This window comes from Ovis aries, chromosome 13, assembly GCF_016772045.2.
Source record: "Ovis aries strain OAR_USU_Benz2616 breed Rambouillet chromosome 13, ARS-UI_Ramb_v3.0, whole genome shotgun sequence".
Taxonomy (NCBI): Eukaryota; Metazoa; Chordata; class Mammalia; order Artiodactyla; family Bovidae; genus Ovis; species Ovis aries.
In genome coordinates, this window is record NC_056066.1 from 73,255,515 (window position 1) to 73,266,932 (window position 11,418).

The 11,418-nt window shown below is 46.9% G+C and overlaps 2 protein-coding genes across 5 annotated transcripts in view; both read left to right on the forward strand.

Moving 5' to 3' along the window:
• YWHAB (tyrosine 3-monooxygenase/tryptophan 5-monooxygenase activation protein beta) overlaps nt 1-8,136 on the forward strand; it is a 21,859-nt gene extending 13,723 nt beyond the window's left edge. Inside the window, exons 2-6 of the mRNA XM_027977229.3 lie at nt 1,021-1,323; nt 3,525-3,648; nt 4,711-4,874; nt 5,798-5,893; nt 6,183-8,136. Of these exons, the coding sequence (XP_027833030.1) occupies nt 1,024-1,323; nt 3,525-3,648; nt 4,711-4,874; nt 5,798-5,893; nt 6,183-6,239 (741 nt within the window). The 5' untranslated portion in view covers nt 1,021-1,023 and the 3' untranslated portion in view covers nt 6,240-8,136. The remainder of the gene's footprint in view (nt 1-1,020; nt 1,324-3,524; nt 3,649-4,710; nt 4,875-5,797; nt 5,894-6,182) is intronic.
• Nucleotides 7,325-11,418, forward strand: part of PABPC1L (poly(A) binding protein cytoplasmic 1 like) — a 27,121-nt gene continuing 23,027 nt past the window's right edge. For all 4 annotated transcript variants that reach the window (XM_042230170.2, XM_060397048.1, XM_042230171.2 and 1 more), the window contains exon 1: nt 7,325-10,460. In XM_042230170.2, the coding sequence (XP_042086104.1) occupies nt 10,268-10,460 (193 nt within the window). In that variant the 5' untranslated portion in view covers nt 7,325-10,267. The remainder of the gene's footprint in view (nt 10,461-11,418) is intronic.

An 11,418-nucleotide genomic window follows, 5' to 3' on the forward strand; every position in this document is an offset into this window, starting at 1 on the left:
AGGCCATGGACTGGGACGTCCTGTCAGATCAGCGGTGGCGTCAGGTTAGATATAAATTGCATGATAAGTGTAATGTGCTTGAATTCATCTTGAAACCATCCCACCCCCACCCCTGGTTGGTGGAAAAATTGTCTTCCACGAAATCAGTTCCTGGTGCCAGAAACTGGGAACCGCTGCCCTGGGCTTTCCACGGTGCCTTCACACAGATGAGGCCACTTGTGCCTCACAGCAGCCCCCAGAGAGTTGGCAGTGTTCTTCCTCTCCAGTTAGCAAACGGAAGTTCTCAGAAGCTGAGTGATTTGACCAAGGTCATGTTTCTTGTAAGTAGCTGAGCTGGTGCAAGGTTGAGCCAAATCTGCTGTCGTGGACAGTGTGTCCTTGTACCAAAGTTAGCACTTTGCAGACGATGGGATAAAAATGGCTTGTATGTTTAAGGTACCTACCACTTGATGGGCACTGCCAAATATAACACTGAAAGTCCTATCTTTTGCTTTAAGGTTAATGAAACAATCATTGCATGGTGTTTTTCCCTATAGTATGGGGAAAAACAAATTTGGTGAAAACCAGATATTTCTTGAAAGAAGAAAAGGCTGTATGTTTAACATAAGCTTCTAAAGAATTGAGCCATCTCTGGCATTGAGGAGGCAGATTAGGAAAGTGGAGGAAAACAGCTCGAAAGATAGACGTGAGTTTGGGTTCTGGCTCTCTGCTCTCTCCTGGCTGTGCTGCCCTGGACACAGCAGTTGGCACCTCTGAACCTCTACTTCTTCACCTCATGGAGGGGGAAGGGAGTGTTGGAAACGGATCTACCTGTAGGACTGCTGTGAAGGTAAAAACACCTTTTTAGCAAAGTTCCTAACCCGGTGGGTGCTCCTGCTCAAGTATTACCGGAGGCATTTGGAAATAGACATTTCCCATTTAGCTGTGTTTCCTCCCAGATGGGTTGAAAGAAGATTGGCACGTACGCGCCTCCTGGGCCTCGAAGCCTGATGTTCACTTTCTCTCTCCCTCTCGTTTTAGGGAATGACCATGGATAAAAGTGAGCTGGTACAGAAAGCCAAGCTCGCCGAGCAGGCCGAGCGCTACGATGACATGGCTGCAGCCATGAAGGCGGTCACGGAGCAGGGGCACGAGCTTTCCAACGAGGAGAGAAACCTGCTGTCCGTCGCCTACAAGAATGTGGTCGGCGCCCGCCGTTCATCCTGGCGTGTCATCTCCAGCATTGAACAGAAAACCGAGAGGAATGAGAAGAAGCAGCAGATGGGCAAGGAGTACCGCGAGAAGATCGAGGCTGAGCTGCAGGACATCTGCAATGACGTGCTGGTAAGAGGCCAGTGTTCCTGTTCTAAAGAACACCTCTTAATAGCGTTCATTTCATGAACAAACGCCACCTCTCAAACAGCTCTTGAGAGAAAGGTGGCTGAATATACTGGGAAGCTGCAAACCATTTGCAGCTAAGTTTTAAGCACACTGTGTGATTTTTTTTTTTTTTTTTCTCCCTCAGCTCTTAACCTGATCAGAGGTTGCTCATCACTTGTGGGATATTTTCCTCTCTCTTCCAAAGACCTCTGAAAAACGGGAATGTTTGCTCAACATCCCTCCATCTTTTCTTTAGAAATTGAGGGCAGAGAGGCAGCATTTTCGATAGGTGCACCCACAGAGAGGCTGTTCTCTGTGGAGTCTGACGGCGGTGTCCTCTCCGGGAGGGGAGAGGGGAGCCAAAAGCTGACCTATCTCTCAGCTGCTCCCTGGTCCCTGCACAGTGGTAGTTTTGTAAGTTAGCCCTGTCCATCAGTTTGGGCCTTCTTTCCAAAGGCAAATCACAAGTGGAATGGAGATTTTCCCTTGCCGTGATTTCATATGAACCTGAGTTGGACCACTGATTCCTCGCTGCTTTCCCTCGAGCCATCACCTGGGGGTGGGTGGGAGGGCCTCATACCGTAGAGCAAATCATGATCACACTGTCTTTCCCTCACGTCTTGAGCCCACTGGGAACTCTCTCTTTCTTCCAGGTGAAATCAGGTAAAAATGAATGGTGAGGGCTGCTTTGAAGGGAGAAGGAGTTCACATTTGTGGATCTCCCTCCTCCCCTGCTGGCTGCCTTTCCGAGTTACTGCCCTTGACACCTTTTGAAAACCAGTACAGAGCTTGTTAGCCATCAGGCAGGACTCCTCATGTCCAACCCATAAGGAGTCGCACCCTGTCTGTCTGCACAGATGATTAAAACGACTACCGCCCCCCGCCCCCGCATCCTCTCACTCTGATTGATTCGGTCCCCCTTACTGCTAAGCTTTTGCATCAAGCTGCTGTTTAATTTTTTTTTTTTTTTTTTTTGGTTAGACTCGTGGTATAAGAGTGTCGTGGCTAAATTTGTTGCCTGTCGGTCATTTGGGGGTTTGTTAATGGTGCGCTAATTCCCGAATGTTAGGTACATCTGGTACTCAGATGAAGTATGGCATGCACTCCCAAGGCAAGAAAGTTCCCTAATTCCTGAACGGTAGACCAGCTTTTACGAGCATCTGAAAGAATGTGAAGAAAAGCATGGTACTTACTGCCTCTTAACCAGTTTTTCAGGATGCCACATTCTAAAACAACTCTTCGAAAATATTGCTCTGTATACGAAGCGTGGACTCCTTCACAACTGCTTTTGTTGTAAGCATAAATGTTTAAAGGAATTTATTATTAATAATAGTCTTAGCTACTTTTGGAGTGCTTCCTAGTGCCAGGCGGCGTGTTAAGCACTCTGAACATTGGCTCATTTATCCTCGTAACTGCACTAGGAGATGGCTGTTGGGCTTCCCCTTGTGTAGCTGAGGAAACAGGATCAGGGCAATCAGGTCCTTTGTCCAGGGTCATACAGATGGTAAGCAGCAGAGGAGGGATTTTTTTACCCAGGTCTGAGCGATTCTAAAGTTAGTTCTTGGAATTTCTCCCTACTATCACCCTTTTTCTTCTGAAGTGGAAAGATTTTTTTTTTAAAATTACAGAATTAATACGATTTTTTTTTAAGCACAAGGCAGAAGAGTATAAATAAGAAAACTTTAAAATCACTTCTAATACTATTACTTAGAGAACCATTGTTAACATCTTGATAAATATTCTTCTAGATTTTTCCCTTAGGTATTTATATGCATGTGCATATATCTGTTTTAATATTAAAATAGGATTCACTTGGTATTTATTATCCGTTTTTCTTTTTCCCCACTCAGACTTCTTGTGGAGAGCCTTTCCACATTATCAGTGTAGTTCTGCCTCGTCATTTTTAATGCCTGTAGCATGCCATTGTATGGCTGTACTTTAACCCTTTATTGGACCGTCAGAGTGGATTTTAATGGATACTGGCATCTGTTATGACCTGGGCTAAAAACTATTTAAAAACTTTGGATGAAAATCATGTATTTTGTAATCACGACCCCTCCCCCCCCAATTATTTAGAAGTGGTAGTATCTCAAATCTCAAACATAGTTTTAACATCTTGTAAGTAATATTTCCAGAGTCTTAACAGAATGTGGATCATTTTTTAGGAGCTGTTGGATAAATACCTTATTCCCAATGCTACACAACCAGAAAGTAAGGTGTTCTACTTGAAAATGAAAGGCGATTATTTTAGATATCTTTCTGAGGTGGCGTCTGGAGACAATAAACAAAGTAAGTAATTTTTTTTTTTTTTTCTTTCTTTTTTTTTTGAGGAATTTGACCAGTAGCAGAGACCATCTTCCTAGTAATTTTGAGTTTTTGCTTGGTCTGTAGTCAGAGTTTAAGGAACCACAGCATTGTGCTGACCAGTGACAAACAGGGTCACATGTGCTCAGCTGCTCTGTCGTGTCCGACTCTTCGTGACGCCATGGACTGTAGCCTGCCAGGTTCCTCTGTTCATGGGATTTTTCAGGCAAGAACACTAGAGTGGGTTGCTGTTTCCTCCCCCAGGGGATCTTCCTGACCCAGGGATCCAACCGGGGTCTCTTGTGTCTCCTACATTTAATTAGCGGGGAGGTTCTTTACTACTAGTGCCACCTGGGCAGCTCCTGAACAGGGTCATGGGGTGGCAAGTATGGGGGTATTGAAAGTCTGGTGCAGTAGTGCATTTAAAAAGATCTTTATTGTAAGGATTGTTTGGTAGCTGTCTTAGATGTGAAACTTTAAAATATTTGATAGAGTAAAACTGCCAAGGTAAAAAGAGAAGTGCATTTCTTGTGTCATATATGTGTGAGTGTAATGGTGATCGTGGCTCTGCTTTATTAAGTGCCTCCTGTGTGTTTCATTTATTCCTCACACAACTCTAGGAGTGTAGGTGGGAGTCTGTCCTTTTCTTCTGATGAGGACACCAGCACTCCCAGAGGTTTTCACTCAGTCCAAACCAAACAATTAAGAGTTGGGAATTCATTCCAGCTTTGCGTCTTGACTCTGAAGTCCACAGTCTTTCCATTAGAGCACATTGCTTTCCATGTTTCATCTTGTTCAGGGTTATTCCTGTATTTCCTAACTGCTTTTGTAGACTTTGTCGTCATTGTCTTTGTTTTCCCTTGAAGCATTTCATACAGTACTCAGATTAGAGTATATGTTTAACAGATGATTGTTAATCGGATAGTAGAGGCATTTGATAACATATTTGCTCCAGCCCAGTTTGGCAAAATAATTTGGTAGTGGATCCAGCGTACAATGCAACCTTATGTAAGACCCACCCTTTCGTGTTTTTTCTCTTTCTTATAGCCACTGTGTCGAACTCCCAGCAGGCTTACCAAGAAGCATTTGAAATTAGTAAGAAAGAAATGCAGCCTACACACCCCATTCGACTGGGGCTGGCACTTAATTTCTCCGTCTTTTATTATGAGATTCTAAACTCTCCTGAAAAGGCTTGCAGCCTGGCAAAAACGGTGAGAAAGACCTTCTGGGGTTTCTGATAGTAAAAGTGCTCATGCTTTCTAGAACCTTGTTTTAAAATTACCTGAACGTAACTCATTGTTTTGGACTTCTCTGAAGATTTTTCTGGGGGTAGGAGAAACCATCTGTATTGCCTCCATTTTTTATGGAGTCAGTTACTATTACTTCTTGACAACTTCTCAGCGCCTGTGCTGATTGGCATTTGAGATCGGTTTCCCTCTCGGGGTGGAGGTGGTAGACAGCCCAGAGAGGAGGCACTTTGTTGCTCTCATCACGCTCTGGGCTGTAGGCCTCTGCTCCACACTGTCGTCTTTGTACTGAGGCGGGAAGTTATGGCAGGAGGTGTAGAGAAGGAAGTCAGATCTTGTTTCTTTGTGTCCTGAATTACGTCTTGTCTTCTTTGGGTAGAAAACTGCCTTTTCTACGTGTTTTTGTCATCTTTCAATATGCACAGTCCTTGAACATTTTTTTAATTGGTAAAAACTGTGTGAAATGAATGCTCAGAGTTCCATCACTTAATTGAAGCTCAGATTTAGTGATGTGAACTTCTGTTCTCCATTTATCTCCTTATCTAAACCTTTTGTTTTTCCTCTTAATGAAAAAGGGGGAGGGATTACTAGAAATGTCTTTGGTAATTCAAATACCATGTGAATTCATTTAGAATGAGTAATACTTGTTGACTTGATAGGTACAGTAAAGTTCTTAGCTAGGAATTTTTGTCATGGTTGGTTGATGCTTTAGAAACCAGTATCACATGTTTACTGACATGACTAACAAGTAAGGTAACAATAACCTAGGTTCCCCAAGAATACTGTACAGGAAGAGAAATGATAAGTCACTTGGTAGCAGGAAGAAAACGGGGCTAACCTAGTTCCAAGGAACCTGTGACATCTTAGCTAAAGGCTCTTTGTTTTAGGCGTTTGATGAGGCGATTGCTGAATTGGACACACTGAATGAAGAGTCTTACAAAGACAGCACCCTGATTATGCAGCTGCTTAGGGATAATCTCACTGTAAGTACTGCCCATTCCGTGACTGCTTCCGGGGGGTGGGGCTTATGGCTTGTTCCTGTTCCTCTTCCTCGTAGCCTGAGACTCAGGACAGGATTTGTGCCCTGTAGGTGTAATTAATTTGTTTAATTGGTTATAAGCACCTGCTGAAGTTTTGACCTTTGCCATCACTGTCTGCAGTCATATGAGAAGAATTATAAACAGTTGAGATGAGGTGATACAGAGTGGGCCACCTCCCCGCGGAGAGTTCTCAGAGCCCTACTTTGTTTATAGCTCTGTTTTTCTCTTGCAGCTGTGGACATCGGAAAACCAGGGAGACGAAGGAGATGCTGGGGAGGGAGAGAACTAATGTCTACCTGCTTCGCGATCTCTTGAGTGTCACTCTGTACCTTCCACATATATCCCTTTGTGCGATAAAAAAAAAAAGAGAAACGTACGTCGACTTTCAATGTTTCACAGCCTCAGCCTAGCAAAAATGGTCCATGGGATGAACAGCTGGTATTTGTATCTAAAATTCAGATTGGTCACATAAATGCCACGGCATTCTGAAGTTTTTTGATTTTGATTAACATTGACAGGATTACTGTGTGTTTCATTTAAAAAAAAAACAAAACAAAACTGAACACTGTGATTCTGGGGTTTTGTAATTTAGCAGAACTCTTACTGGTAGAAAAAAAAATAGACCTGAATTATGTGTAACTTTTTGGAAAGTTAAATTTGATTCAAAACAGTTGTCCCTGAAATACAGTTCCATTGTAAAGCTGTACAGAAAGTTATAGATTCTATTGTGACACTGGGACCTGGAGTAGGTCACCTTTCACTTGGTATTCGAGTTTTACGATAATTTCTAGTGATTCTGCCCATTCTGATCAGGGCTTTTAGACACTTGGTATGTTGGGGCTTGTTGCCACTGAAAAGTTCGTGACCACAGATGGCCACAGTGTCTTCCTCCAAGGAAACTCGAAGCCAGAAATGAACATTCTTGGTCGCAGATAACTGGGTTATGACAGCATGCAAAGGTCCACTGCTCATAGACCACCTGTGACTCCAGCCCCTTCCCCTATAGCAGCATGTTTACTGATTGGCAACTTGTGCTTAGGTAGTGGAATCTGTTTTCCCTGTAACCATGAGCCCAAGATGGAAAAAAGAAAGCCGTGTATCTTATGAATGGCCTTATCTGTTTCCTGGGTAATACCTTTAAGAATAATGTTGTGCAGAGATTGTCTTTCACTTGAGGAGTAAGTACTCAGTGTTTGGGTTCTTCCTAGCTCGGGGCTTTAAAATTTTGAAATCTAAACATTCTTTCCCACAGTCCTTTATGACTGTTGACTTTAGTATTCTCTAAATTTCTGTCCTGCTTCCTTATATTTTTTCCTTTGGGCATTCACTCTCTCTCTATGCCTTTTATTCGTGGTTTAGAACTAGATGGGCAGGGACAGGGGGTCCACAAGGGGATGAAAGATGTTGGCGAGCACTTTGGTGAGCCAGCCTTGCTTCAGAGTTGAAAAGAGCTTCCCACATTTCAGCTGTCTTCCTCCAATTCTCAGCTCGGTGGTTGCTCTTCAGTCACACCAAGATCTGACTCCAAAAAGTATTTTTAAATATCCATGGTTTCTCTTTATATTGCAGCCAACCCTGATAATGCTTGTTAGCACCTGTCACCAGCTCTCCCAAGGGTACCCATCCCGTCAAGTTCACAGACACATGTCAGGGAAGTTGCATGAACACTGCGATGGGGAGAGTCAGGAATAGCCCGGCCTAGCAGTCTCAGTCTCCACCTTCCTCCCCGAACATTCCACGTAGCCGTAGTGTCCCATCTGTTTGTCCATCTGCTGAAATAAGAAAAGAAACATTCATGCACTGATTTCAAACAAACCAAAAGGAAAAAAAGAAAAAAAAAACCCCTCTCTCCTTTCTAGCTGAACAAAAATGTGCAGTTAATACTTGCCGCTTGAAAATGCAGTAGTGACTGTGGAACGAGCCTGTCTGTATATCTGGTAGCTCTCTCTCTCTCTCGCTTTGTTTTTCCTCACCAGTATTCTGCCTCACGTTTGCTTCTGTGATGGTTATATTGCCTAGCAAGCACACCCGTGGTTGTGAAAATAGTATAGCAAAAAAGAAAAAACCCCGGTTATTGATGTACTAGATTTGTGTATGTCTTTTAAACAGTTCTAGTTTCCACCTTACACGGAATAATCAGGAAAAGTGTAAAAACTCAAAAGTGAAATAAAAAATTTTATCAGTTAGTTGGCTGATGCACTGATATGTGGCGTCACCTGTATCACCACCAGAACTAGCTAACTTCTGAGCACACTTATTTGGTTCGCTACAGGCAGCAGCTTCATTTCATCCTTTTGAGCCAGATAACCCAGTTGGTAAGGAATCTGCCTCCAGTGCTGGAGACCCCAGTTCAATTCCTAGGTCAGGAAGACCTGACGGAGAAGGGATAGGCTACCCACTCTAGTGTTCTTGGGCTTCCCTGGTGGCTCAGCTGGTAAAGAATCCACCTGCAATGCAGGAGACCTGTGTTTGATCCCTGGGTTGGGAAGATCCCCTGGAGAAAGGAAAGGCTACCTACTCCAGTATTGTGGCCTGGAGAATTCCACGGACTGTATAGTCCACAGGGTTGCAAAGAGTTGGACACGAGTGAGTGACTCTCACTTTTACTCTTCAGAAGGAGGCAGCAGCTTCATTTCATCCTTTTGAGCCAGAAGTAGTGTTGGGGAAGAAACTGCCTTGAATGAACACAGAGCCTGTCCACCTTCCACAGCAAACCATCAAGGTGTTAGATCCTCATCTGTGGCTTCGATGACTTGGTGATACGGATTATTACTTTGCATCCCACTCATATACCACCACCACTTACTTTTTTTAAAACCCTGAGATGTAACCAAAGGAGATGGTAGCAGAAGTCCTAGTCATCTCCAAGGTTGTACAGGCTCTGTTATCTGCCCTAACATTATCTAAGATAGCCTGCAGCATTGAGTTTCCTCATGGGGTTTGCCCCAGTCTCAGAACATCCACATTGGGAATTCCCTGGCAGTCCAGTGGTTAGGACTGGGTGTTTTCACTCACTGCACCTAGGTTTGCTTCCTGATCAGGAAACTAACATCCTGCAAGCCACGGGGGTGCAGCCAGAAATGAAAACATCCACATTCCCACAAGGATGGAGGGGAGGGTCAAGACAGGAAGATAATTTAAGCCCAAGTTAGAACTGGTTGATGCTTGGTAGTGTAGGTGGGACAGCCAAGACGCACTCCTGCCCCTGGTTCTCAAGCTGTTCCACTTGTCACACCCAACCAAAGGTCAGTGGGAACCTACCTGTTTTATTGAAGCAGGAAACAGAGACTCGGGAAGTATTTCACGGTAGGCTGGACCAATATTTTCAAAAAGGACTCCACACCACAGATTGGGGCTGCAAACGAAGGCTGGACGGAAGGGTCTTGGGGCTTAGTTTGGGACCACCACCATGACCTTGTTCGGTTAGGTCCCTACAGTTGCCATACAGGTTGGACTTGGTGAACCTTCAAGGCGGAGCGCAGGTGGGTTGGCTTCGCTGAGAGATAATCAGGGAACGTCCCACGAAAGGCTCTTGGCAGAAGAACTCCGGTCAAGAAAGACCTTGGAGTGGTCCGGAATTCTCACATGGAGCCTTCAGGCCCAAATCACCAAGCCGGGGGATTTCCCTGGCCGTCCAGTGGTTAAGAATATCCTGTGCTTCCAGTGCACCCGGCATGAGTTTGATCCCTGGCCGGGGAACCAAGACCCCCCCAGCCTGTGCCGTGGGGTGCGGGCGCAAAAGCAAATCACCAGGAGGGTTCCAGATGGCTGGGACTAAACCCAGACTGTCTTGATGAGAGAAAGCCTCCTTTCAGGAGGGTGGGTCCACATTTTGAAATGGCATCCTGCAGGGAATTCTCCCCTTTGTGTGTAAAACGCACAGAGCACACGGTCGCCTTTCATCCTCGTGTAGAGGGAATCCTCTAAATCACAGAGAGGAAACAGGTGAAGGACGAAGACGTGATGGGGATCAAAACCCAGGTCTCTTGCCGTAGAGTGCCGCCCTCTCCGCGCCGCTGGCGCCGGCCCGGAGCCCTACTCGGGGCCAGGTGAGGGTTCTCCCCGCTTCCCGTCGCGGGGCCGAGATGCTCCCACCTGGTGCTTCTAGAAGGCTGAGGTGGGGGGGGGGGGGGGGGCGGGGAATCCCAGCTGCGGGGGCGGGACCCGAGCGCGCTGGCGATTGGCTCGGACGGCGGGGGCGGTCAAGGCCGGGGGCGGACGTGGGTGGGAAGAGCGCCGCTGCCCTGCGCGCCCCCGCTGCCGCGTCCCACCCGGGTGAGCGCACGCGGGCGCCGAGCGCGGGGCCGCGCGCCCACCATGAACGCCAGCGGCCCGGGCTACCCGCTCGCCTCGCTCTACGTGGGCGACCTGCACCCGGACGTGACCGAGGCCATGCTCTACGAGAAGTTCTCGCCCGCTGGTCCCATCCTGTCCATCCGCGTGTGCCGCGACGTGGCCACGCGCCGCTCGCTGGGTTACGCCTACATCAACTTCCAGCAGCCCGCGGACGGTGAGCCCCCAGGGGAGCGGTGGGGCGGGGGCGGGGGTGGTGACGGACCGACAGACAGACAGACTGTATCCCAGCCACCAGCGCGCTTTCATCTCTGGCCACTCCCGCACCTTCCATTTTGCAGCCAGGAAAACTAAGGTCCAGAGTTGCAGGAGGGGGCCCCTGAGACATGAACTAGCAATTTGTGTGCCCCCTACTCTTTTTCACCGGTGCTCCATCTTCCAGAAGAGAGGTGATGCTGCTGAGTGAAAACAGCCAAGGGCTTAGGGGTCAGCCAGACCTGGGATTAGAAGGCCAGCAACGGTGCGACCTTGAGCAAATGAGTCAGTCTGAAGTTCAGTTACCTGTCTGCAAAATGGAGGTGGCACCTGCCTCGTAGAGTAGGAGGAAAGCAATGCACACCACCTGCTGAGGAAGATGCCCCGGCAGGCACAGGTGATGGTGGGTGGGGCAGCCGGGAGTGCTCAGCCTCGGTCTGCGGCCTTTCCTGACAGCGGATCCCGAGGTCTGTCTGCATCAGGCGCCTCCACTTTGGGGAACCCCGAAAAGCTGCCTCCCCTCTGGAGTCCACAGTCCATTTCTCAGAACTGATAGGATCGATCAGAGCTTGCCAGCTGGGTATGTCCTGATTTCTGTTCAGAGCCGAGAGGAGAAAAATTAAGAGCGCTGGATTTTGTTGGAGTTCTGCCATGAGAGTGTGAGCTCGAGCAAGTCGTCACACCTGGCGCCTCTTTTTCTGTAAAATGGGACTAACGCTTGTTCCCCAGGAGCATGGAGGCAATGGGGATTGTGTCTAGGAAGTAGTTCCAGTGTTATGTGGTACATTGTAAGCCCTGGGTAAGTGCTAACCTAAGAAGAATCCTGGTAACTATATATAGCAGGTGTGAGACTCTGGAGACGTAACCAAGAGGCCTGCCCCAGCCAAGTCCACAAGGGGGCGCCTTTACTCTGAGGCTCT